Here is a 27,500-nt window from a genome sequence, read left to right on the forward strand (position 1 = left end):
TGTTTGTAGGGCAGAGAGGGGGGTTGGGATTAGTGATTTACAATCCCTGTAACTCCCACATTCACTATTTCCTTCCCTCCCACGTAAACACCGTCTCCCTCCCTCCCACGTAAACACCGTCTCCCTCCCTCCCACGTAAACACCGTCTCCCTCCCTCCCACGTAAACACCTTCTCCCTCCCTCCCACGTAAACACCTTCTCCCTCCCTCCCACGTAAACACCGTCTCCCTCCCTCCCACGTAAACACCGTCTCCCTCCCTCCCACGTAAACACCGTCTCCCTCCCTCCCACGTAAACACCGTCTCTCTCCCTCACTCCCTCCCTCTGGTCTCTCCCTCCCCCATCCCAGCATTCTCCAACACGGCACATTAACATAGGCGCCCACTGGGACCCGGCCTAATACCCCTGGGGAATTATTCGCATCGTCATCATGCAGGCACATTAAGCAGCCTTCCTGGGGTCAGACCCCACACACAAGAGTGGCTCCCTGAACATTCCCTGGGCTGAACCAGTTTTTGACGGTCGGAGCTGCTGCAGCTAAGGCGCTCCGTCAGGCGGGTTGGGGGACTGGCCTAGCTACGTGAGTTCTGGTGAGAGGGAAGCATGTAGGTACTGTGTGTGTGTGTGTGTGGGGGGGGGGGGGTGTTTGTGGGTGTGTGGGGTGTAGGTGTTTGTGGGTGTGTGGGGTGTAGGTGTTTGTGGGTGTGTGGGGTGTGGGTGGGGGAGTGTGTGTGTGTGTGGGGGGGGGTGTTTGTGGGTGTGTGGGGTGTAGGTGTTTGTGGGTGTGGGGGGGGGTGGAGGGGGGCGTGGGGGGGAGGGGGGGGGTGTGTGGGGGGGGCGTGGGGGGGGCGGGGTGTTTGTGGGTGTGTGGGGTGTAGGTGTTTGTGGGTGTGTGGGGTGTAGGTGTTTGTGGGTGTGTGGGGTGTGGGTGTTTGTGGGTGTGTGGGGTGTAGGTGTTTGTGGGTGTGTGGGGTGTGGGTGGGGGAGTGTGTGTGGGTGGGGGGGGTGTGTGTGTGGGAGGGGGGGTGTGGGGGGGTGTGGGGGTGGGTGGGTGGGTGTGTGTGTGTGTGTGTGTGTGTGTGTGTGTGTGTGTGTGTGTGTGTGTGTGTGTGTGTGTGTGTGTGTGTGTGTATTATATTATATATATTAAAACTCCACACCCCAGAAAGATTATATATTAAGCTCTGGCAGATATATATATTGGGCATAGAATCGCCAGCCAAACAGGAGCCGGCGACACACACAGAGAGATACAAGTCGGCCAAGTACAGGGGAAATAGATCACCGGTACACCTTCGTTCCAATAGGGTCTGAGACCCTTGGCCCATGGAGAGAGAGTGCAAGAAGGTTTCTTAAGGATCTTGGTTCCAAGCTCATTGACACCACAAGAGGCCCTAGAGCGGCAAGTTTTCTCTTTCAGCGCCTCAGTGTGGCGATCCAGAGGGGGAATGCCTGCTGCGTCCTCGGTTCCTGTCCGCTGGACACTGAGCAGAGGCTAGGCTTCTATATACATATACATATTATATATATATATATATAATGAGCAAGAGATTGGGAGAAGGAGATGGGAGAGAGATGAGGAGAGAGAGAGAGATGGAGAGGGGGGGGGGAGATATGGGAAGAGAGAGGCGTGCATACACAAGCGTGTTCTACCAGTAGAATAATTTCAGGAACTTTGGAAAAGAACACCCTATAGGCACGTAGTACGCAGCACTGGCATGGAACCCCCAAAGGCGTACAGACCCCATCCTGGAAGAAACTCTGAAGCAACAAGGCCCAATTACTGCAATCTCCAGGATTATTAACCTATGAACACAAGAATATAGGAAATAATATTTTCCAATAATATTAGAAAATCGACCCTGCAAGCACACTTTGGTGAACACACACACACACACACACACACACACACACACACACACACACACACACACACACACACACACACACACACACACACACACACACACACACACACACACACACACACACACACGCACACACACACACACACACACACACACACACGGGGCGAGTAAAAAACATGACTGATAAATTCCACATCCAACATCGCTGGGAACATTGCCAACAAGTGAGGTCAGGTGTCAAACCTGTCTATTTAAGGTCACATTTTAGGAAGACTGGGAAAAGATTGATTCTACTTGCATTAGTTAGATCCAATTACTCTCTCTCTCTCTCTCTCTCTCTCTCTCTCTCTCTCTCTCTCTCTCTCTCTCTCTCTCTCTCTCTCTCTCTCTCACCAGTATTAAGCAGTTTAACATGTCAATAACATAGTGTTTATGTCAATAACATAAACACTATTTAAACACAAACTGGCCAGTTTTAAACTCAAAACAACTTGAACTACCCACTTAACATACAGCTTTCCATGCCTAAATCAACGCTACCATAACTAATCTGATTGGGCAGTGACGGAGTCTGCTGGAGTGATCACTGTTTTTTTCACATGGAGGCCTTGACGGATATAGGCCTTTTCACATGGAGGCCTTGACTGATATAGGACTTTTCACATCGAGGCCTTGACGGATATAGACCTTTTCACATGGAGGCCTTGACGGATATAGGACTTTTCACATCGAGGCCTTGACGGATATAGGACTTTTCACATCGAGGCCTTGACGGATATAGGACTTTTCACATCGAGGCCTTGACGGATATAGGCCTTTTCACATCGAGGCCTTGACGGATATAGGCCTTTTCACATCGAGGCCTTGACGGATATAGACCTTTTCACATCGAGGCCTTGACGGATATAGACCTTTTCACATGGAGGCCTTGACGGATATAGGCCTTTTCACATGGAGGCCTTGACGGATATAGGCCTTTTCACATGGAGGCCTTGACGGATATAGACCTTTTCACATCGAGGCCTTGACGGATATAGGCCTTTTCACATCGAGGCCTTGACGGATATAGGACTTTTCACATCGAGGCCTTGACGGATATAGGACTTTTCACATCGAGGCCTTGACGGATATAGGCCTTTTCACATCGCTGCCTTAAATCATGTTTTGGGTAAACAAACCTGTCATCTCAAGATAACTCAAGATAGCCTACCAGGAATATCTCCAGTACGTATACACTAACGTTGCCACAACTTTACCACAACTTAGTCACAATATTGCCACACCTTTACAACAACTTTAGTCACAACATTGCCACAATGTTGCCACACTATAATAACGTAACCACAACATTGTTACGTAATCATTGATGGGGCAATGGGTGTAAGGGAGCCAGAGGAGCAGATAACGAATAAGGGGCAGGGGAAGATAACCCAGGGGATAGCAGATAAGAAATGAGGGGCAAGAGAGCCAGGGGGGGGGGGGGGAAGGGAGGGAGTTAAATAATAAAGGGCGGAGAAGACCTAGGGAGCAGATAACGAATGAGGGGCGAAGGGGGAGTTAATTAATGAGGGGCAGGTAGGGAGACAGCAAATGAGGGAGGGAGGGAACAATGAGAGGGGGGAGAAGGGAGAACATGGGTAACGGAGGGCAGGAGAGTTAAGGGAGGGTAAGGGAGGGCAGGAGAGTTAAGGGAGGGTAAGGGAGGGCAGGAGAGTTAAGGGAGGGTAAGGGAGGGCAGGAGAGTTAAGGGAGGGTAAGGGAGGGCAGGAGAGTTAAGGGAGGGTAAGGGAGGGCAGGAGAGTTAAGGGAGGGTAAGGGAGGGCAGGAGAGTTAAGGGAGGGTAAGGGAGGGCAGGAGAGTTAAGGGAGGGTAAGGGAGGGCAGGAGAGTTAAGGGAGGGTAAGGGAGGGCAGGAGAGTTAAGGGAGGGTAAGGGAGGGCAGAAGAGTTAAGGGAGGGTAAGGGAGGGCAGGAGAGTATTGGTCGCGCTCTGTGGGACAACAAACTAGGACACCAGCAGGAAATTCACCTTTAAACCTTTTTTTTGGAGTCTTGAAGGAAAACGTGGAGGGAGGTTATCTTCTTGAGATTATCTTGAGATGATTTTGGGGCTTTAGTGTCCCCGCGGCCTGGTCCTCCACCAGGCCTCCACCCCCAGGAAGCAGCCCGTGACAGCTGACTAACACCCAGGTACCTATTTTACTGCTAGGTAACAGGGGCATAGGGTGAAAGAAACTCTGCCCATTGTTTCTCGCTGGCGCCTGGGATCGAACCCGGGACCACAGGATCACAAGTCCAGCGTGCTGTCTGCTCGGTCGACCGGCTCCCATAAGGAGACGCCATAGGCGAGAAAAATATCCAGAGATGACCTTCTGGAATCGAACTTAGACACTTCCAGGAAAACACATCGTTAAAAACTGTCAGACTTCAATTCGCAAACATAATAAAATATCTAAGAATAACCCTCTTGGTTACCGGACCAACCTGGTTGTAGTAGATGTGGGCCTGCTGCAGGCCGCTCCAAGCAACAGCCTGGTAGACCAAGCTCTCACAAGTCAAGCCTGGCCTCGGGCCGGGCTCGGGGAGTAGAAGAACTCCCAGAACCCCATCAACCAGGTATATGTGGGCCTGCGGGCCGCTCCAAGCAACAGCCTGGTGGACCAAGCTCTCACAAGTCAAGCCTGGCCTCGGGCCGGGCTTGGGGAGTAGAACTCCCAGAACCCCATCAACCAGGTATATGTGGGCCTGCGGGCCGCTCCAAGCAACAGCCTGGTGGACCAAGCTCTCACAAGTCAAGCCTGGCCTCGGGCCGGGCTTGGGGAGTAGAAGAACTCCCAGAACCCCATCAACCAGGTATATGTGGGCCTGCTGCGGGCCGCTCCAAGCAACAGCCTGGTGGACCAAGCTCTCGCAAGTCGAGCCTCGCCTCGGGCCGGGCTTGGGGAGTAGAAGAACTCCCAGAACCCCATCAACAAGGTATATGTGGGCCTGCGGGCCGCTCCAAGCAACAGCCTGGTGGACCAAACTCTCACAAGTCAAGCCTGGCCTCGGGCCGGGCTTGGGGAGTAGAAGAACTCCCAGAACCCCATCAACCAGGTATATGTGGGCCTGCGGGCCGCTCCAAGCAACAGCCTGGTGGACCAAGCTCTCACAAGTCGAGCCTGGCCTCGGGCCGGGCTTGGGGAGTAGAAATACTCTCAGAACCCTCTACAGGTATGTTCTAGGTTATAAGGAGAGCTAAGTTCACTTAAGGAGATAAAATAGGCGAAATTCTTAAAAGAACAATATGAACCAATGCAATGCAATATAAAATCGAGTCTTCCACTTTCTAATGAAAGTGGAAGACTGATAACTTCATTGTAAATTTTACCCAACCACTTGGGCTGGACGGTAGAGAGATGGTCTCCCATCATGCAGTGTTCAATCCCCGACTGTCTAAACGATTGGGTACCATTTCTTCCCCCTGTCCCATCCCAAATCCTTATCCTGATCCCTTCCAAGTGATATATAGTCATAATGGCTAGGTGCTTTCTCCTGATAGGCGAACAAAACAAATATCAGAACATCTCAAATGCTCCACTCTCTCCCAAGAACGACGAGGACGGCCATGTAGGGAAACAGAAATGATCGAGCTGAAGCTGAGAGAATCATATACAATTCTCGCGAGACATTACAAGCAAAAGGCCATAAATGACCCTCCAAACACACACCGAAACTACGACGTTGGTACAACGTTCGAACAAGTTTTAACACCTCCTAACCAGTTATAACAACCAATATAGCAAGTTGTAACAACGTTCTAATACGTCATAAACATGTTAAGCCAAGATGTAACAACTTTATTACAAGTTGTAACAAGCGGAAAATAGAGACAGTTTCGGTTTGTGTTTCCAGGGGAAAGAGGGGAACCCGAAATACTTTTTCTAGTATGCCAAAACTAGAACAAAAACTGCATTAGGGCCCTTGCGCAAGGGTGATGGATCTTTCACAGATGACAACAAAGAAATGAAACACTGAGACTTCAGTACGATTCTGCTTTCAATGAATCCCTGACCACATTGAAGATCAATGATCTAAATGAATTCTTCATGAACGTGACACAAACATGGAACCACATATCAGATGTCACCCTAACCTCAGTGGACTTTGAAGTAGCCATAGACAACATGCCCATGAGTAGTAGGGATGACGACGTATGGGCCCCTTTTTCCAAAGTTCGGCGAATCCGGTGTGCCATATCAGCCCTTTTTCCCAGAAAAAGTTCGACGAATACGGTGTGCCATATCGGCCCTTTTTCCCAGAAAAAGTTCGGCGAATACGGTGTGCCATATCGGCCCTTTTTCCCAGAAAAAAAGGGCCTATACGTCGTCATCCCTACTACTCCCATGCACTCTGTACCAGGCCCAGACTCCTGGAATTCTATAAACCTCAAGAACTTCAAAACATCACTATCACGGGCCCTTAACATCTTTTGGAGACGGAGCCAATAGATACTGGCGTCATCCCTGACATACTTAAAACAGCTGAGATCGCGCCACTTCACAAAGGAGGTAGTAAAGCGGAGATCGCGCCACTTCACAAAGGAGGTAGTAAAGCGGAGATCGCGCCACTTCACAAAGGAGGTAGTAAAGCGGAGATCGCGCCACTTCACAAAGGAGGTAGTAAAGCGGAGATCGCGCCACTTCACAAAGGAGGTAGTAAAGCGGAGATCGCGCCACTTCACAAAGGAGGTAGTAAAGCGGAGATCGCGCCACTTCACAAAGGAGGTAGTAAAGCAGATGCACAAAATTATAGACCAATAGCTATAACCTCACACATAAAAATCTTTGAATGAGTGCTAAGCAAGATTACAAGTCGCGTGGAATCACATCAACTACATCCCGCCAAACACACACCGAAACTACGACGTTGGTACAACGTTCGAGCAAGTTTTAACACCTCCTAACCAGTTATAACAACCAATATAGCAAGTTGTAACAACGTTCTAATACGTCATAAACACGTTAAGCCAAGATGTAACAACTTTATTACAAGTTGTAACAAGCTGAAAATAGAGATAGTTACAGGCGATGAGTCACAATAACGTGGCTGAAGTATGTTGACCAGACCACACACTAGAAATTGAAGGGACGACGACGTTTCGGTCCGTCCTGGACCATTCTCAAGTCGATTGAGAATGGTCTCAATCGACTTGAGAATGGTCCAGGACGGACCGAAACGTCGTCGTCCCTTCAATTTCTAGTGTGTGGTCTGGTCAACAGAGATAGTTACAGTTTGTGTTTCCAGGGTATAACCCTGGACAACATGGGTACAGAACCGGGCGCTCTTGCCTCTCACAGTTGCTAGATCACTATGACATCGCCTAAGGTGCCATGGAAGACAAGCAAAACGCAGATGTAATATACACAGACTTTGCAAAAGCTTTCGACAAATGTGACCATGGCGTTATTACGAACAAAATGCGTGGAAAGGGAGGGAATTACTAGCAAAGTAAAGAGATACCTGGTTGATACCTGCTTGATGGGGTTCTGGGAGTTCTTCTACTCCCCAAGCCCGGCCCGAGGCCAGGCTTGACTTGTGAGAGTTTGGTCCACCAGGCTGTTGCTTCCAGGCAGATGGATCTTCAACTTCCAAACCAACACAACGCAGAGTGTAATAGTCAACACAGTAAAATCTTAATCCTCTACTGTGAGGCAGGAGTGCAAAATACCATTAGCACGGTACTCTCTTAATAAAGGGGGGTAGAAATAGCCTAAGCTACTCTATCCCTTTGAGATGTATTTATTGCTTATCTCAATAAACATACTTCAACTTGAACTTGAATTCGGAATGAAGCCTTCGACAGAGGGACATCACTCAGCCAGCAAGCACCGCAGACATCACCCGACTTCACAAGGGAGGTTGTAAATCGCTGGAAACAATTTACAAACCGGTCGTCCTCGCATTCCATATTGCGGTGTTTTAAGAAGGTACCAAAACGCCAGCTTAACAGTTAAATGGATAAGAATGAGTTATACAATAGAAGTTAACACTGGTTTTTGAGCAGGATGATCTTGCTTTACACAACTACTCGATCACCACCACAACATTGGTTGAGACACTACAACCAAGGGAAGGGCTATCAGGAGAAAGTGCCAAGCCGGTAGGTCTATATAGCGCTTGGAAGGGGTCAGGATAAGGATTTGGCATTGGACGGGAGGGGGGGGGGGGGGAGGAGTGAGTTTTCAGGGGAAAGCGCCAAGCCATTACGACTATATAGCACTTGGAAGGGGCTCTTAGGATAAGGATTTGGGATGGGATGGGGGGGGGGGGGGGGAGGAATAGTGCCCAACTAACTTGGACGGTCGGGGATCGAACGTCGACCTGCACGAAGCGAGACCGTCGCGCTACCATCCAGCTTAAGTGGTTGGGGCATTAGAACCAAGCCAAATTCATTCAGAACCTTGTATACCACATATGTAAGACCAATCCTGGAGTATGCGGCCCCAGCATGGAGCCCGTACCTTGTCAAGCACAAGACGAAGCTGGAAAAAGTTTAGAGGTATGCCACTAGACTAGTCCCAGAACTAAGAGGCATGAGTTACGAGGAAAGGCTTCGTGAAATGCACCTTACGACACTGGAAGACAGAAGCGTAAAGGGAGACATGATCACTACCTACAAAATTCTCAGAGGAATTGACAGGGGTAGATAAAGATAAATTGTTTAATACGGGTGGTACGCGAACAAGGGGACACAGATGGAAACTGAGTACCCAAATGAGCCACAGGGACATTAGAAAGAACTTTTTCAGTGTCAGAGTAGTTGACAAATGGAATGTACTAGTCAGTGATGTGGTGGAGGCTGACCCCATACACAGTTTCAAATATAGATATGATACAAGAGCCCAGTAGGCTCAGGAACCTGTACACCAGTTCAATGACAGTTGAGAGGCGGGACCAAAGAGCCAAAGCTCAACCCCCCCCCCCGCAGCAAGCACAACTAGACGAGTACGCACACGCGCGCGCACACACACCGCCTACATCAACCAATAAAACTATCTTGTCTGAATATAACTCAGCACGAAGTCAGTTATATATGCCGTGATAACCCTCACATTCTGACCTGTATCCAGATATAGCCCGGGTGTGTGGGGGCTACTCAGATATAATCCAGGTTTGGGGGGCTACCCAGATATAATCCAGGTTTGGGGGGCTACCCAGATATAATCCAGGTTTGGGGGGCTACCCAGATATAATCCAGGTTTGGGGGGCTACCCAGATATAATCCAGGTTTGGGGGGCTACCCAGATATAATCCAGGTTTGGGGGGCTACCCAGATATAATCCAGGTTTGGGGGCTATCCAGATATAATCCAGGTTTGGGGGCTACCCCAGATATAATCCAGGTTTGGTGCCTACCCAGATATAATCCAGGTTTGGGGGCTACCCCAGATATAATCCAGGTTTGGGGGCTATCCAGATATAATCCAGGTGTGTGGGGGCTACTCAGATATAATCCAGGTTTGGGGGCTACCCCAGATATAATCCAGGTTTGGTGCCTACCCAGATATAATCCAGGTTTGGGGGCTACTCAGATATAATCCAGGTTTGGGGGCTACCCCAGATATAATCCAGGTTTGGGGGCTACCCAGATATAATCCAGGTTTGGGGGGCTACCCAGATATAATCCAGGTTTGGGGGCTATCCAGATATAATCCAGGTTTGGGGGCTACTCAGATATAATCCAGGTTTGGGGGCTACCCCAGATATAATCCAGGTTTGGGGGCTATCCAGATATAATCCAGGTTTGGGGGCTACTCAGATATAATCCAGGTTTGGGGGCTACCCCAGATATAATCCAGGTTTGGTGCCTATCCAGATATAATCCAGGTGTGTGGGGGCTATCCAGATATAATCCAGATGTGTGGGGGCTACCCAGATATAATCCAGGTTTGGGGGCTACCCCAGATATAATCCAGGTTTGGGGGCTATCCAGATATAATCCAGGTTTGGGGGCTACCCCAGATATAATCCAGGTTTGGGGGGCTACCCAGATATAATCCAGGTTTGGGGGCTACCCAGATATAATCCAGGTGTGTGGGGGCTATCCAGATATAATCCAGGTGTGTGGGGGCTATCCAGATATAATCCAGGTGTGTGGGGGCTACTCAGATATAATCCAGGTTTGGGGGCTACCCCAGATATAATCCAGGTTTGGGGGCTATCCAGATATAATCCAGGTTTGGGGGCTACTCAGATATAATCCAGGTTTGGGGGCTACCCCAGATATAATCCAGGTTTGGGGGCTACCCCAGATATAATCCAGGTTTGGGGGCTATCCAGATATAATCCAGGTTTGGGGGCTACCCCAGATATAATCCAGGTTTGGGGGCTACCCAGATATAATCCAGGTTTGGGGGCTACCCAGATATAATCCAGGTTTGGGGGCTACCCAGATATAATCCAGGTGTGTGGGGGCTATCCAGATATAATCCAGGTGTGTGGGGGCTATCCAGATATAATCCAGGTGTGTGGGGGCTATCCAGATATAATCCAGGTGTGTGGGGGCTATCCAGATATAATCCAGGTGTGTGGGGGCTATCCAGATATAATCCAGGTGTGTGGGGGCTATCCAGATATAATCCAGGTGTGTGGGGGCTATCCAGATATAATCCAGGTGTGTGGGGGCTACCCAGATATAATCCAGGTTTGGGGGCTACCCAGATATAATCCAGGTTTGGGGGGCTACCCAGATATAATCCAGGTTTGGGGGCTACCCAGATATAATCCAGGTTTGGGGGCTACCCAGATATAATCCAGGTTTGGGGGCTACCCCAGATATAATCCAGGTTTGGGGGCTACCCAGATATAATCCAGGTTTGGGGGGCTACCCAGATATAATCCAGGTTTGGGGGGCTACCCAGATATAATCCAGGTTTGGGGGGCTACCCAGATATAATCCAGGTTTGGGGGGCTACCCAGATATAATCCAGGTTTGGGGGCTACCCAGATATAATCCAGGTTTGGGGGCTACCCAGATATAATCCAGGTTTGGGGGGCTATCCAGATATAATCCAGGTTTGGGGGGCTACCCAGATATAATTCAGGTTTGGGGGCTACCCCAGATATAATCCAGGTTTGGGGGGCTACCCAGATATAATCCAGGTTTGTGGGCTACCCAGATATAATCCAGGTTTGGGGGCTACCCAGATATAATCCAGGTTTGGGGGCTACCCCAGATATAAAACAGGTTTGGGGGGCTACCCAGATATAATCCAGGTTTGGGGGCTACCCAGATATAATCCAGGTTTGGGGGCTACCCAGATATAATCCAGGTTTGGGGGCTATCCAGATATAATCCAGGTGTGTGGAAAATCAGAGAAATACTAATTTGAATGGAATTTGCAATGAATGCCCAAAGCAGACTCACTGCCGGATTTGCAATGCCCGCGGATATACCGCAGGGATCTGCTGTGCCCAAACATACCCACTTGACGGTTATTGACCTAAAACGATGCCCAAACCACACAATTTAGAAAATGGAGAAACTACGACGTTTCGGTCCACCCTGGACCATTATAATAGTGGTACTAATGGGTATTTATCAGTTTCACACTGCACTGTACGTTGGGCCTTGGTTAATGGTCCAGGACGGACCGAAACGTCGTACGTCGTGAGCATGTCTCCCCCGGCAGTTGCCAGGGTCGTGTGTGTCCCCCTTCCATTGCAACTGCCCCACAGTTGCAGGGGGGGGGGGCACGCCCCAGCCAAGGTGTGGAACAACCCCACGACAAATAAGGCAGAGAATGATGATAGATCGACGGTCCTACAAGTTAAGTGTGGATAAGAAAAATATTTGCTTGTGAGAGGCATACGGCATACCCTTAGGCAGGGGGCACTCACCAGTGGGTACTCCACCAGTGGGTACTCCACCAGGGGGTACTCCACCAGTGGGTACTCCACCAGAGGGTACTCCACCAGTGGGTACTCCACCAGAGGGTACTCCACCAGTGGGTACTCCACCAGAGGGTACTCCACCAGAGGGTACTCCACCAGAGGGCACTCCACCAGAGGGTACTCCACCAGTGGGTACTCCACCAGTGGGCACTCCACCAGTGGGTACTCCACCAGTGGGTACTCCACCAGTGGGTACTCCACCAGTGGGTACTCCACCAGTGGGTACTCCACCAGAGGGTACTCCACCAGTGGGTACTCCACCAGTGGGTACTCCACCAGTGGGTACTCCACCAGTGGGTACTCCACCAGAGGGTACTCCACCAGTGGGTACTCCACCAGTGGGTACTCCACCAGTGGGTACTCCACCAGAGGGTACTCCACCAGTGGGTACTCCACCAGTGGGTACTCCACCAGTGGGTACTCCACCAGAGGGTACTCCACCAGTGGGTACTCCACCAGTGGGCACTCCACCAGTGGGTACTCCACCAGAGGGTACTCCACCAGTGGGTACTCCACCAGTGGGCACTCCACCAGTGGGTACTCCACCAGAGGGTACTCCACCAGTGGGTACTCCACCAGGGGGTACTCCACCAGTGGGCACTCCACCAGTGGGTACTCCACCAGTGGGTACTCCACCAGAGGGTACTCCACCAGTGGGCACTCCACCAGAGGGCACTCCACCAGAGGGTACTCCACCAGTGGGTACTCCACCAGTGGGTACTCCACCAGTGGGTACTCCACCAGAGGGTACTCCACCAGTGGGTACTCCACCAGTGGGTACTCCACCAGAGGGTACTCCACCAGAGGGCACTCCACCAGAGGGTACTCCACCAGTGGGTACTCCACCAGTGGGTACTCCACCAGTGGGTACTCCACCAGAGGGTACTCCACCAGAGGGTACTCCACCAGTGGGTACTCCACCAGTGGGTACTCCACCAGTGGGTACTCCACCAGTGGGTACTCCACCAGAGGGTACTCCACCAGTGGGTACTCCACCAGAGGGTACTCCACCAGAGGGTACTCCACCAGAGGGCACTCCACCAGAGGGTACTCCACCAGTGGGTACTCCACCAGTGGGTACTCCACCAGAGGGTACTCCACCAGTGGGCACTCCACCAGTGGGTACTCCACCAGTGGGCACTCCACCAGTGGGCACTCCACCAGTGGGCACTCCACCAGTGGGCACTCCACCAGTGGGCACTCCACCAGTGGGCACTCCACCAGTGGGTACTCCACCAGAGGGTACTCCACCAGTGGGCACTCCACCAGTGGGCACTCCACCAGTGGGCACTCCACCAGAGGGTACTCCACCAGTGGGCACTCCACCAGTGGGCACTCCACCAGTGGGCACTCCACCAGAGGGTACTCCACCAGTGGGCACTCCACCAGTGGGTACTCCACCAGTGGGTACTCCACCAGTGGGTACTCCACCAGAGGGTACTCCACCAGTGGGCACTCCACCAGTGGGCACTCCACCAGAGGGTACTCCACCAGTGGGCACTCCACCAGTGGGCACTCCACCAGTGGGCACTCCACCAGTGGGCACTCCACCAGAGGGTACTCCACCAGTGGGCACTCCACCAGAGGGTACTCCACCAGTGGGCACTCCACCAGTGGGCACTCCACCAGAGGGTACTCCACCAGTGGGCACTCCACCAGTGGGCACTCCACCAGTGGGCACTCCACCAGTGGGCACTCCACCAGAGGGGGTAATGCGGGCACTCTGCCGACAGCACAGTTTAGTGCCAACAGACCACTGACACACTCCTCATATATTATGGCACTATCTACCCACTACTCCACTGACAAGTCCCTCACTTAACCAGCACCTCCCAAACACTGCCACCCCCCCACTCCATATCCCCCTTTGCCCCCTTTGTACTGCTACCCACTATCCTACCACCCTTTACCCCCCCCCCCCCAACGCTCTTAAAACACTCTCCACGTTAACAAAGTTAGTAACTCTTCCCAAGTTGCAAGTTTTGCCACCATTCCGTCGCCTCTTGCTCGACGCCTCAAGGCGAACACAAAATAATTACAGACCCAGACACCAAATGGAAAATGAATGAGAACGCTTTCTCAAGTGTCATAATAACTGGTCTGGCGCCACTCACGCGCCAGTTAAAGGTGACTGTTTAAATAGTTTCCATTTTTCGTTTTTGTGCCCCCCACCTTTTAACCTCTCCAGGGGTAAAAATGTGTTTGTAAATGGCTTAAATGGTGTTGGTATTGTGTGGGGTCAGAGACGGAGGTGCTGGGAGGGAGGGAGGACGGTCAGAGACCCGAGTCGAGTTTCTTGCTTCTTTTGGAGGAAGAAGGGGGGGGGGAGGAAGAGGCGGAAAGAGGGGAAAGGGGAATAAAGAGGGAGAGGGAGAAGGGGCAAGAAAGCGGGCGAATGATATAAAACCGAATCGCTAGAATTGCTAGGAATAAAATATTGAAATATTACTAAAGTAATTTATATTATTATTATGAGTTTTAAAATATATTTGGTCGAGTGGGGAGAGAGTGTGCGCGCGCCACCCTAGTGGCATTGGTTCGAATCTTGACGGGGCGGGATGATTGGATTTACTGTTGAGACATCTGTAGCTTGATGAATAGTCAAGCCTGCTCGGTCTCGCTTGCTACACTCACTCACACACACACACACACACACACTTGGAAGACAGAAGAGTTAGGGGGGACATGATCACCACATTCAAGATCCTCAAGGGAATTGACAGGGTTGATAAAGACAGGCTGTTTAACACAAGGGGCACACGCACTAGGGGACACAGGTGGAAACTGAGTGCCCAAATGAGCCACAGAGATATTAGAAAGAACTTTTTTTAGTGTCAGAGTGGTTGACAAATGGAATGCATTAGGCAGTGATGTGGTGGAGACTGACTCCATACACAGTTTCAAGTGTAGATATGATAGAGCCCAATAGGCTCAGGAACCTGTACACCTGTTGATTGACAGTTGAGAGGCAGGACCAAAGAGCCAGAGCTCAACCCCCGCAAGCACAACTAGGTGAGTACACACACACACACACACACACACACACACACACACACACACACACACACACACACAGTATATACCTAAATATTCTTCACAAACTAACCGATATCAACGTTCCTTTCACTTCAACTTGCCTAGACGAGCTCTGACAAATCACCACCATCAATGCTCCCCCCCCTTCCTTTTCCTTCCTCCTCTCCTCCTCTCTTCCATCTCCCTTCTTCGTCGTGGTGATTCATAACACTGGTGGCTCAGTCAAGCCTGCTCACTCCACACATGATCACCCCCAAAACCGGATTATTGTCAAGCCTGAACGGCCGCCTAAACGGGGAGTGCGCTGTCTCTAATGCCTAGTCCGGCCGTCAGTCTACTGCCTTTGATGAATTGGGCTGTGCCCTATTAGGGTGGGCTAAATGCAATGGTATGGGTGTCGGTGATGATTTGATGAGACTGCCTCGTGATTGTGTGATTGGGGGTTTTGGGCGTTTGGTGGTGGATTGGTGTGTAGGGGGGAGGGAGGGGGGGGCCTGGTGGTGGATTGGTGTGTAGGGGGGAGGGAGGGAGGGGGGAGCCTGGTGGAAGATTGGTGTGTAGGGGGGGAGGGAGGGGGGGCCTGGTGGAAGATTGGTGTGTAGGGGGGGAGAGGGGGGGGGCTGGTGGAGGATTGGTGTACGAGTAGTCAACGTGTTCAGCATTTTTGTATGTAATCTATACAAAATCGTGATGGTGTTAACAGATAACAAAGAGGATGAATATTGTGTACCTGGCAGTGGGAGAAAATACTCATCTCACTTCCCTACTCAGATGAGTAAGGGAGTGAGATGAGGCCGCTCCAAGCAACAGCCTGGTGGACCAAACTCTCACAAGTCGAGCCTGGCCTCGGGCCGGGCTTGGGGAGTAGAACAACTCCCAGAACCCCATCAATCAGGCATCAACCAGGAGTGAGATCAGATGAGTAGCAGTTGTTCACCTGAACAAGAGAGGTGAACACAGAGAGCCCACACTCAATGAGTGACTTCACACAAGTTGACGCGTGCACTCAAACGCACTCACGCACTTGCTATTTGTGAGTGCACGTTCGTTTGTGTACGTTCTTCACTCTCCATTCCTCACCTCCGTCCTTCCCATGTACACGTTCCTCCCACCACAAGTGCCGGTCGTATCACACTGAGCCGTATAAAGCGGTTGGGCAATGTTGTGGTGGTCGGGTGTGTGTGTGTGTGTGTGTGTGATCCTTCTACTGTACTCACCTAGGTGTGTGTGTGTGTGTGTGTGTGTGTGTGTGTGTGTGTGTGTGTGTGTGTGTGTGTGTGTGTGTGTGTGTGATCCTTCTACTGTACTCACCTAGGTGTGTGTGTGTGTGTGTGTGTGTGTGTGTGTGTGTGTGATCCTTCTACTGTACTCACCTAGTTGTGTGCTTGCGGGGGGGTTGAGCTCTGGCTCTTTAGGCCCGCCTCTCAACTGTCAATCCCCGGACGCTTAGGACTACGAATCCCGAACGCTGTCTACTCAGCCGTCAGACCTGTTTGTGTACTGAGTATTGTTGGGGAGGTTATCTTGAGATGATTTCGGGGCTTTAGTGTCCCCGCGGCCCGGTCCTCGACCAGGCCTCCACCCCCAGGAAGCAGCCCGTGACAGCTGACTAACACCCAGGTACCTATTTTACTGCTAGGTAACAGGGGCTTAGGGTGAAAGAAACTCTGCCCATTGTTTCTCGCCGGCGCCTGGGATCGAACCCAGGACGACAGGATCACAAGTCCAGCGTGCAGTCCGCTCGGCCGACCGGCTCCGGTATTGCTGGGCATTGTATTAGCGTAGACACCTAGTTGTGTCTCAGCTAAATGTACATTTGTCCCAGTCGAGTTGTTCAGAGGCTCTAGTTCTTGGCCCCCCAGTCAGGCTCAGTGCTGTAATAGCTATTGCAGTAATTTATGTGATTCCAGCATGTGGGAAGCCGGTCGGCCGAGCGGACAGCACGCGGGCCTTGTGATCCTGTGGTCCTGGGTTCAATCCCAGGCGCCGGCGAGAAACAATGGGCAGAGTTTCTTTCACCCTATGCCCCTGTTACCTAGCAGTAAAATAGGTACCTGGGTGTTAGTCAGCTGTCACGGGCTGCTTCCTGGGGGGTGGAGGCCTGGTCGAGGACCGGGCCGCGGGGACACTAAAAGCCCCGAAATCATCTCAAGTTAACTCAAGATGTGTTCTCACTTATTTGTAGTGATTGTCACTCTAGCTTTGACTGGGACCTAGCTCCCGGGTCCCAGTCAAACAATGGCATTCGTAAATCATTTCAGGTAGTTATTGAAGTAATTTGGCTCTCATCTATGCCTACTTGAATATATGTACTTGCCTAATAGTTCTTTCTCGTAGCACTCGTGTCAAATTTCCAAACTATTCCACTGTGTACACTCACCTATTTGTACTTGGCCTCTCAGAGAGTCCTCATTCGTACTTACCTATTCGTGCTTACCTATTCGTGCTTGTGCAGAGATAGTTGTAACAATTAATCCAAGTCTATTACAGGTCATTAAAGAAGGTTACTGTCGCCTATTTGCCCTTACCACTCTAGTCATTTCCTAAACAAATCCCAACCACTTGGGCTGGACGGTAGAGCTCCGGTCTCGCTTCATGCAGGTTGGCGTTCAATCCCCGACCGTCCAAGTGGTTGGGACACCATTCCTTCCCTCCTGTCCCATCCCAGATCCTTATCCTGACCCCTTCCCAGTGCTATATAGTCGTAATGGCTTGGCACTTTCCCCCCCTGATAATTCCCCCTTCCCCTTCCTAAACAAATCCTAACTATTTCTGAGCGAGTGGGTGAGTGTGTCTCACTCATACAGTGAGTATGAGTGAGTGAGACACTCGGGTTCCGGTATTCACTTGCCAATAATTCTCATCTGTCTCACTCACTAATTACTCACATTGGTATCCATCTACTCGCCCAATGTTGACTTATTTGTTCCCGGATAAGATGTGTACGGGTCAAGTGTCAATCTTACGACGTGTCAATCTTACGACGTGTCAATCATAAGACGTGTCAATGTTAAGACGTGTCAATCTTACGACGTGTCGATCTAAGACGTGTGTAAAACGTGTAAATAAGATGCGTAAATCTCCAAGTGTAAATCTCCAAGCGTAAATCTCCAAGCGTAAATCTCCAAGCGTAAATCTCCAAGCGTAAATCTCCAAGCGTATATCTCCAAGCGTATATCTCCAAGCGTAAATCTCCAAGCGTATATCTCCAAGCGTATATCTCCAAGCGTAAATCTCCAAGCGTATATCTCCAAGCGTAAATCTCCAAGCGTAAATCTCCAAGCGTAAATCTCCAAGCGTAAATCTCCAAGCGTAAATCTCCAAGTGCAACGCTTTGTATAATGCTGCATAATTATATAACTTATTATATATAACAGCATTATATATAATGCATCATAGTTATATAAGAAACATTGCACACATCTCGAGTTAGATTTACAACCCATCGTAATCTCATATAAAGTTGATCATGATGCAACTTAAGGTTATCTTGAGACGATTTCGGGGCTTTAGTGTCCCTGCGGCCCGGTCCTCGACCAGGCCTCCACACCCCCCAGGGGTGTGGAGGCCTGGTCGCATGTGGAGGCCAGCTGTCATGGGCCTGGCAGCCCGTGACAGCTGACTAACTCCCAGGTACCTATTTACTGCTAGGTAACAGGGGCATAGGGTGAAAGAAACTCTGCGGATTGTTTCTTGCCGGCGCCCGGGATCGAACCTGAGACCACAGGATCACAAGTCCAGTGTGCTGTCCGCTCAGAACATTGCAGGTAAGGGGGCCTGATGGGTGAGTGGACAGCGCTCGGGATTCGTAATCTTGAGGCTCCTGGTTCAATTCCCCGGTGAAGGCGGAAACAAATGGGCAGTTTCTTTCACCCTGATGCTCCTGTTCACCTAGAAGTAAAATAGGTACCTGGGCGTTAGACAGCTGCTATGGGCTGCTTCCTGGGGGTGTGTAACAAAAAGGAGGCCTGGTCGAGGACCGGACCGCGGGGACCCTAATCCCCGAAATCATCTCAAGATAACCCCAAGATAGTCCTCAGGATAGCACCTGAGTAGTGTATACTGTATAGTATAGTATACGAGTATACTGCAATATAGTCATTAATACTTGGTTTGCCATACATCTGTTTTTATTTAATATTCTGTACATCCAATTTTCAGACATAAATTGTGTTTAATTATACAACTCTGTCCATAACCTAATTTAAAAACAAATTTATATTTTTAAATTCTGATGTCTTCAGAAACCTTCGCAATCTCACAGTTACACGTTTTTCTACGTCTTACAAGATGCCTCCAGCCTTAACTAATCTTGCCTATTAACTATAATTGGGTCTAATACGAGTGCCACACCCTTAAACAATCTCAATGGTAATCAAACCAGACCTTCCACTACAATCATTATTCTCCTACCACACCCCCTACTTTATACAATGATTTTATTACATTCTATTAGTTATCCCCCCTAGTTAACCCCCCCCCCAGAAACGACCACTGTTGTGTATGCAATATAAATTCAAGCCACGACACAAACCCCATCCTACCACACAAACCCAAACCCACGACACAAACCCCATCCTACCACACAAACCCAAACCCACGACACAAACCCCATCCTACCACACAAAACCCTCCTAGAAGACCATCCTAGCTGTCACTGTAACTGCTAGGTAAAGCATACATTGGAGCCGGAACAACCCCTAGCCCCTCAACAAACAAGTCTTGCATCCCAAAGGTGCCAAATGTAACACACAACTACCACAAGGTAACCAACTCAAGAAAGATACCAAATAATATACTCGTGGAAGATACTGGAGGGCCAGAGGCCAGATTCACGAAAGTACTTACTCAAGCACTTACGAACATGTACATCTTTTCTCAATCTTTGACGGCTTTGGTTACATTTATTAAACAGTTTACAAGCATGAAAACTTCCCAATTAACTGTTGTTATTGTTATAAACAGCCTCCTGGTGCTTCGGAGCTCATTAACTGTTTAATAATTGGAAACAAAGCCGCCAAAGATTGAGGAAAGATCTACACGTTCGTAAGTGCTTGCGTAAGTGATTTCGTGAATCTGGCCCCAGGTCCCTAATCTACACAGTAAAATAACAACGTACTGGAGTGAACGATATGGAAGAAAATGCAGAATAGAACCAGTGAAGAGCAGGGGTGCCATAGGCACAATCAGAGAACACTGTATAAACATCAGAGGTCCGCGGTTGTTCGATGTCCTCCCAGCGAGCATAAGAAATATTGTCGGAACAACCGTGGACATCTTCAAGAGGAAACTAGATTGTTTCCTCCAAGGAGTGCCGGACCAACCAGGCTGTGGTGGGTATGTGGGCCTGCTGCGGGCCGCTCCAAGCAACAGCCACAGGCAAACGGACTGAACATCACGTGACACAGACGTTGACTAAACCTCAATTCCACACACACAGCAAAATCACACGCAGTGGATATCCCATCAACCTAACATGCAGTCATGGGGAGGTTATCTTGAGGTTATCTTGAGATGATTTCGGGGCTTTAGTGTCCCCGCGGCCCGGTCCTCGACCAGGCCTCCACCCCCAGGAAGCAGCCCGTGACAGCTGACTAACTCCCAGGTACCTATTTACTGCTAGGTAACAGGGGCATTCAAACCCTTCATGCAAACTGCTCCTACCATCAAGAATAATATACCACTATAACCACAGATTCTTCAGGCCATATCCCTGCCCTGCACGAAAAGTAACCCCTACTGCCACTTATCGTAACCTGCCCTGCACGAAAAGTAACCCCTAGTACCACTTATCGTAACCTGACCTGCACGAAAAGTAACCCCTACTGCCACTTATCGTAACCTGACCTGCACGAAAAGTAACCCCTACTGCCACTTATCGTAACCTGCCCTGCACGAAAAGTGACCCCTACTGCCACTTATCGTAACCTGACCTGCACGAAAAGTAACCCCTACTGCCACTTATCGTAACCTGACCTGCACGAAAAGTAACCCCTACTGCCACTTATCGTAACCTGACCTGCACGAAAAGTAACCCCTAGTACCACTTATCGTAACCTGCCCTGCACGAAAAGTAACCCCTAGTACCACTTATCGTAACCTGACCTGCACGAAAAGTAACCCCTAGTACCACTTATCGTAACCTGACCTGCACGAAAAGTAACCCCTACTGCCACTTATCGTAACCTGACCTGCACGAAAAGTAACCCCTACTGCCACTTATCGTAACCTGACCTGCACGAAAAGTAACCCCTACTGCCACTTATCGTAACCTGCCCTGCACGAAAAGTGACCCCTACTGCCACTTATCGTAACCTGACCTGCACGAAAAGTAACCCCTACTGCCACTTATCGTAACCTGACCTGCACGAAAAGTAACCCCTACTGCCACTTATCGTAACCTGACCTGCACGAAAAGTAACCCCTACTGCCACTCATCGTAACCTGACCTGCACGAAAAGTAGCCCCTACTGCCACTTATCGTAACCTGACCTGCACGAAAAGTGACCCCTACTGCCACTTATCGTAACCTGACCTGCACGAAAAGTGACCCCTACTGCCACTTATCGTAACCTGACCTGCACGAAAAGTAGCCCCTACTGCCACTTATCGTAACCTGACCTGCACGAAAAGTAACCCCTACTGCCATTTATCGTAACCTGCCCTGCACGAAAAGTAACCCCTACTGCCACTTATCGTAACCTGACCTGCACGAAAAGTAACCCCTACTGTCACTTATCGTAACCTGCCCTGCACGAAAAGTAACCCCTACTGCCACTTATCGTAACCTGACCTGCACGAAAAGTAACCCCTACTGCCACTTATCGTAACCTGACCTGCACGAAAAGTAACCCCTACTGCCACTTATCGTAACCTGACCTGCACGAAAAGTAACCCCTACTGCCACTTATCGTAACCTGACCTGCACGAAAAGTAACCCCTACTGCCACTTATCGTAACCTGACCTGCACGAAAAGTAACCCCTACTGCCACTTATCGTAACCTGACCTGCACGAAAAGTAACCCCTACTGCCACTTATCGTAACCTGACCTGCACGAAAAGTAACCCCTACTGCCACTTATCGTAACCTGACCTGCACGAAAAGTAACCCCTACTGCCACTTATCGTAACCTGACCTGCACGAAAAGTAACCCCTACTGCCACTTATCGTAACCTGACCTGCACGAAAAGTAACCCCTACTGCCACTTATCGTAACCTGACCTGCACGAAAAGTAACCCCTACTGCCACTTATCGTAACCTGACCTGCACGAAAAGTAACCCCTACTGCCACTTATCGTAACCTGACCTGCACGAAAAGTAACCCCTACTGACACTTATCGTAACCTGACCTGCACGAAAAGTAACCCCTACTGCCACTTATCGTAACCTGACCTGCACGAAAAGTAACCCCTACTGCCACTTATCGTAACCTGCCCTGCACGAAAAGTAACCCCTACTGCCACTTATCGTAACCTGCCCTGCACGAAAAGTAACCCCTACTGCCACTTATCGTAACCTGCCCTGCACGAAAAGTAACCCCTACTGCCACTTATCGTAACCTGACCTGCACGAAAAGTAACCCCTAGTACCACTTATCGTAACCTGACCTGCACGAAAAGTAACCCCTACTGCCACTTATCGTAACCTGACCTGCACGAAAAGTAACCCCTAGTACCACTTATCGTAACCTGACCTGCACGAAAAGTAACCCCTAGTACCACTTATCGTAACCTGACCTGCACGAAAAGTAACCCCTACTGCCACTTATCGTAACCTGACCTGCACGAAAAGTAACCCCTAGTACCACTTATCGTAACCTGACCTGCACGAAAAGTAACCCCTACTGCCACTTATCGTAACCTGACCTGCACGAAAAGTAACCCCTACTGCCACTTATCGTAACCTGACCTGCACGAAAAGTAACCCCTACTGCCACTTATCGTAACCTGACCTGCACGAAAAGTAACCCCTACTGCCACTTATCGTAACCTGACCTGCACGAAAAGTAACCCCTACTGCCACTTATCGTAACCTGACCTGCACGAAAAGTAACCCCTACTGCCACTTATCGTAACCTGACCTGCACGAAAAGTAACCCCTACTGCCACTTATCGTAAGCTGACCTGCACGAAAAGTAACCCCTACTGCCACTTATCGTAACCTGACCTGCACGAAAAGTAACCCCTACTGCCACTTATCGTAACCTGACCTGCACGAAAAGTAACCCCTACTCCCACTTATCGTAACCTGACCTGCACGAAAAGTAACCCCTACTGCCACTTATCGTAACCTGACCTGCACGAAAAGTAACCCCTACTCCCACTTATCGTAACCTGCCCTGCACGAAAAGTAACCCCTACTGCCACTTATCGTAACCAAACACACACATCAACTCACACGCAGCCTTGTGCTCCTTTGAAAACCGACACCAGCACACGAACTGCGGCTCACAAACCGCAGCCAAAATCACCTCCAACCCGGGAAAAGATATAGTCAAAGACGACTGACTTACCCTGGCCGAGGACCTTCGGACGCGAGGAGGACCTATAGGGTGCGTGGTCCCACAACACTCCAGGGAACACACTCCCTACAACACTCCAGGGAACACACTCCCTACAACACTCCAGGGAACACACTCCCTACAACACTCCAGGGAACACACTCCCTACAACACTCCAGGGAACACACTCCCTACAACACTCCAGGGAACACACTCCCTACAACACTCCAGGGAACACACTCCCTACAACACTCCAGGGAACACACTCCCTACAACACTCCAGGGAACACACTCCCTACAACACTCCAGGGAACACACTCCCTACAACACTCCAGGGAACACACTCCCTACAACACTCCAGGGAACACACTCCCTACAACACAAGAGCAACACTAAAGGGACATTGGAGCCAGCCAGCCATTGGGACAGCCAGGGAAAATAGCCTACGCAACCTGTCTTCTTATAACTTACGTCTGAATATAAAAAATGAAAATAAATTTGGGATTTGTTTTTCTTCAAAACAGTAAGTTAAGGATCTTCTGGTAGGTTAGGAAGGCAGGAAATTCCCCTAAACTTTCAAAACGTCATGAAAAACTTTAATTAATAGTGTCCTCTCCAAATCTAACAGACTAGAGGACCCAAACAGAAAACGGGACAGCACATCATTTTCATGAGCCGATTTCATTTCAAATTACGTCGATTTTTGGCCATAGTGCGCATACCTGCGAAAAGCGACGTTATTTTTAAGAAGTCGGGTTGCATTTACAACTGAAGGGAAAGTAGCCACGTGACTCAGCCCTCCCTCCCTCCCAAACGAGGGCAAAGGGGGAATGGAGCCAACTATCTCACGCTTGTTTCGTCATTTATCAATAGTTTGTTTACATTATTCGGGGAGTTCTTTTAATAGTTCTTAGTGTCTGCAGACACACGTATGACCTCCAGTACTCCGTTTTCTTTCTCTGACTCTGCCCTACTGCTACCCTGTGAATGGCAGACATGAATACATTCACAGTCATGTTAACATGAATGTCACTCCCCTCCCTGCGCCTCATTGACATGAGGCTAGGGGCCAGATTCACGAAGCAGTTACGCAAGCGCTTACGAACCTGGGGCCAGATTCACGAAGCAGTTACGCAAGCACTTACGAACCTGGGGCCAGATTCACGAAGCAGTTACGCAAGCACTTACGAACCTGGGGCCAGATTTACGAAGCAGTTACGCAAGCACTTACGAACCTGGGGCCAGATTCACGAAGCAGTTACGCAAGCACTTACGAACTTGGGGCCAGATTCACGAAGCAATTACGCAAGCACTTACGAACCTGGGGCCAGATTCACGAGGCAGTTACGCAAGCACTTACGAACCTGGGGCCAGATTCACGAAGAAGTTACGCAAGCACTTACGAACCTGGGGCCAGATTCACGAAGCAGTTACGCAAGCACTTACGAACCTGGGGCCAGATTCACGAAGAAGTTACGCAAGCACTTACGAACCTGGGGCCAGATTCACGAAGCAGTTACGCAAGCACTTACGAACCTGGGGCCAGATTCAAGAAGCAGTTACGCAAGCACTTGCGAACCTTGGGCCAGATTCACGAAGCAGTTACGCAAGCATTTACGAACCTGGGGCTAGATTCGCGAAGCAGTTACGCAAGCACTTACGAACCTGGGGTCAGATTCACGAGGCAGTTACGCAAGCACTTACGAACCTGGGACCAGATTTACGAAGCAGTTACGCAAGCACTTACGAACCTGGGGTCAGATTCACGAAGCAGTTACGCAAGCACTTACGAACCTGGGGCCAGATTCACGAAGCAGTTACGCAAGCACTTACGAACCTGGGACCAGATTTACGAAGCAGTTACGCAAGCACTTACGAACCTGGGGTCAGATTCACGAGGCAGTTACGCAAGCACTTACGAACCTGGGACCAGATTTACGAAGCAGTTACGCAAGCATTTACGAACCTGGGGCTAGATTCGCGAAGCAGTTACGCAAGCACTTACGAACCTGGGGTCAGATTCACGAGGCAGTTACGCAAGCACTTACGAACCTGGGACCAGATTTACGAAGCAGTTACGCAAGCATTTACGAACCTGGGGCTAGATTCGCGAAGCAGTTACGCAAGCACTTACGAACCTGGGGTCAGATTCACGAGGCAGTTACGCAAGCACTTACGAACCTGGGACCAGATTTACGAAGCAGCTACGCAAGCACTTACGAACCTGGGGCCAGATTCAAGAAGCAGTTACGCAAGCACTTGCGAACCTTGGGCCAGATTCACGAAGCAGTTACGCAAGCACTTACGAACCTGTCTTTTCTCAATCTTTGGCGGCTTTGTTTACAAAGTCCTCCCTTATCCCCTCCCAGAAAACAATACAAATGCAGAGTCTTCCCAAATATAGACCCCAAGTCTCCGAGACCATTAAAACGGCAGCCAGCCGTTTCTTAATAGCTGAATGGGCAAGCGATTTCCTACCTTTTGAAGACACGCTTCCATTAGCCCACAAGTTAGGGGGCCATAATGCCTGTCCGACCCCCCTTTCTTCTTGAGATCTTGAGGTTATCTTGAGATGATTTCGGGGCTTTAGTGTCCCCGCGGCCCGGTCCTCCACCAGGCCTCCACCCCCAGGAAGCAGCCCGTGACAGCTGACTAACACCCAGGTACCTATTTTACTGCTAGGTAACAGGGGCAAAGGGTGAAAGAATCTTTGACAGCTGACTAACACCCAGGTACCTATTTACTGCTAGGTAACAGGGGCATTCAGGGTGAAAGAATCTTTGCCCATTTGTTTCTGCCTCGTGCGGGAATCGAACCCGCGCCACAGAATTACGAGTCCTGAGCTTGTACTTTGTGGTCCCTTTGTCTGACCGTGTCCCGGTATGGTTTGGGGTCTTGCTACCGGTACGCTACCGGTACTTTGTGGTAGGCGGGAGGATTAAGAGTGATTTCTTGAGGTTATCTTGAGGTTATCTTGAGATGATTTCGGGGCTTTAGTGTCCCCGCGGCCCGGTCCTCGACCAGGCCTCCACCCCCAGGATTTGTAGTTTTAGATTACCACAAACTAGCCACGACCGGGGAGCCGGTCGGCCGAGCGGACAGCACGCTGGACTTGTGATCCTGTGGTCCTGGGTTCGATTCCAGGCGCCGGAGAGAAACAATGGGCAGAGTTTCTTTCACTCTATGCCCCTGTTACCTAGCAGTAAAATAGGTACCTGGGTGTTAGTCAGCTGTCACGGGCTGCTTCCTGGGGGGTGGAGGCCTGGTCGAGGACCGGGCCGCGGGGACACTAAAAAGCCCCGAAATCATCTCAAGATAACCTCAAGATAACCTAACCCGTGCTCGAGCAGTAAGTACTTCTACATGCAATCATCCAGAGCGTCGTAAATACGTCCTAAGATCAATCACCAACTCATCAATAATTCTTCTCTTTTCCTCCTAAACTTCATATATTTTTATCATACTTTTAACTCTCTTCCTCTCCCAGCATGCTCTTGTCTCTACATCCTTTCCTTATTATTATTAACATCTTTATTGACAAAATTAATTACATCCTTCCATCCTTGTTACCTAGCAGTAAAATAGGTACCTGGGTGTTAGCTGTCACGGGCTGCTTCCTGGGGGTGGAGGCCTGGTCGAGGACCGGGCCGCGGGGACACTAAAGCCCTGAAATCATCTCAAGATAACCTCAAGATAACCCCCTATATTTCCTTCCCAGGATCTTCCTTCCCATTTCATTTCTACCTCTCTCCAATCCCCATTTCCATCCCTAAGACTCCTCCTCTCTCCCCCCTTTCCCTCACCCATTTCTCGACCAGTTTAGACAAGGAAGACAATGGTCCCAGAGTGGGGGTGGTGGGGGAAGAGACCCTCCCCTACACTTACCCATAGAGACCCCCCCATAAACTTACCCATAGAGACCCACCCCCTCCCTCCCCCCCACGATAACGTAGTTCCCATTTGTATTCCCAGTTCGAGCGCCTTTGTTAAGAGGCTAAATTTACGAGAATTTGGCTCGGTCCTCAGCGCCGGTTTTATGCCCCGCCCTAAAATGATGACCTTTTGAGGGTAATTATGTTGGTTAAGTCTGTCTCAAACACGCCCCCCCCCTAGCAGGAGGGGGGGGCGGGGCTCAAGCAGCCCCCCATAGCAGGAGGGGG

The 27,500-nt window shown here is 50.1% G+C and overlaps 2 protein-coding genes across 2 annotated transcripts in view; both read right to left on the bottom strand.

Annotated features, from left to right (window-relative positions):
- The window catches only part of Slip1 (SLo interacting protein 1), a 91,568-nt gene that overhangs the window by 60,253 nt on the left and 3,815 nt on the right, over positions 1-27,500 (bottom strand).
- Positions 2,496-17,737, bottom strand: LOC138357221 (elastin-like). Its single transcript, XM_069313881.1, has 3 exons — positions 17,726-17,737; positions 12,898-13,524; positions 2,496-2,555 (listed from the first exon to the last, which is right to left on the bottom strand). Exons 1-3 carry the CDS (start codon positions 17,735-17,737, stop codon positions 2,496-2,498), a joined length of 699 nt encoding a protein of 232 aa, XP_069169982.1.

The sequence above is a fragment of the Procambarus clarkii genome, chromosome 76 (genome assembly GCF_040958095.1).
Source record: "Procambarus clarkii isolate CNS0578487 chromosome 76, FALCON_Pclarkii_2.0, whole genome shotgun sequence".
In the NCBI taxonomy this organism is placed as follows: Eukaryota; Metazoa; Arthropoda; class Malacostraca; order Decapoda; family Cambaridae; genus Procambarus; species Procambarus clarkii.

Excerpts from the sequence above, each read along its gene's own strand:
- LOC138357221 (XM_069313881.1), bottom strand. Across the intron at positions 2,556-12,897 it reads GTGGAGTGCCCACTGGTGGA|GTCTATATCCGTCAAGGCCT; the intron begins GTACCCTCTGGT and ends CCATGTGAAAAG.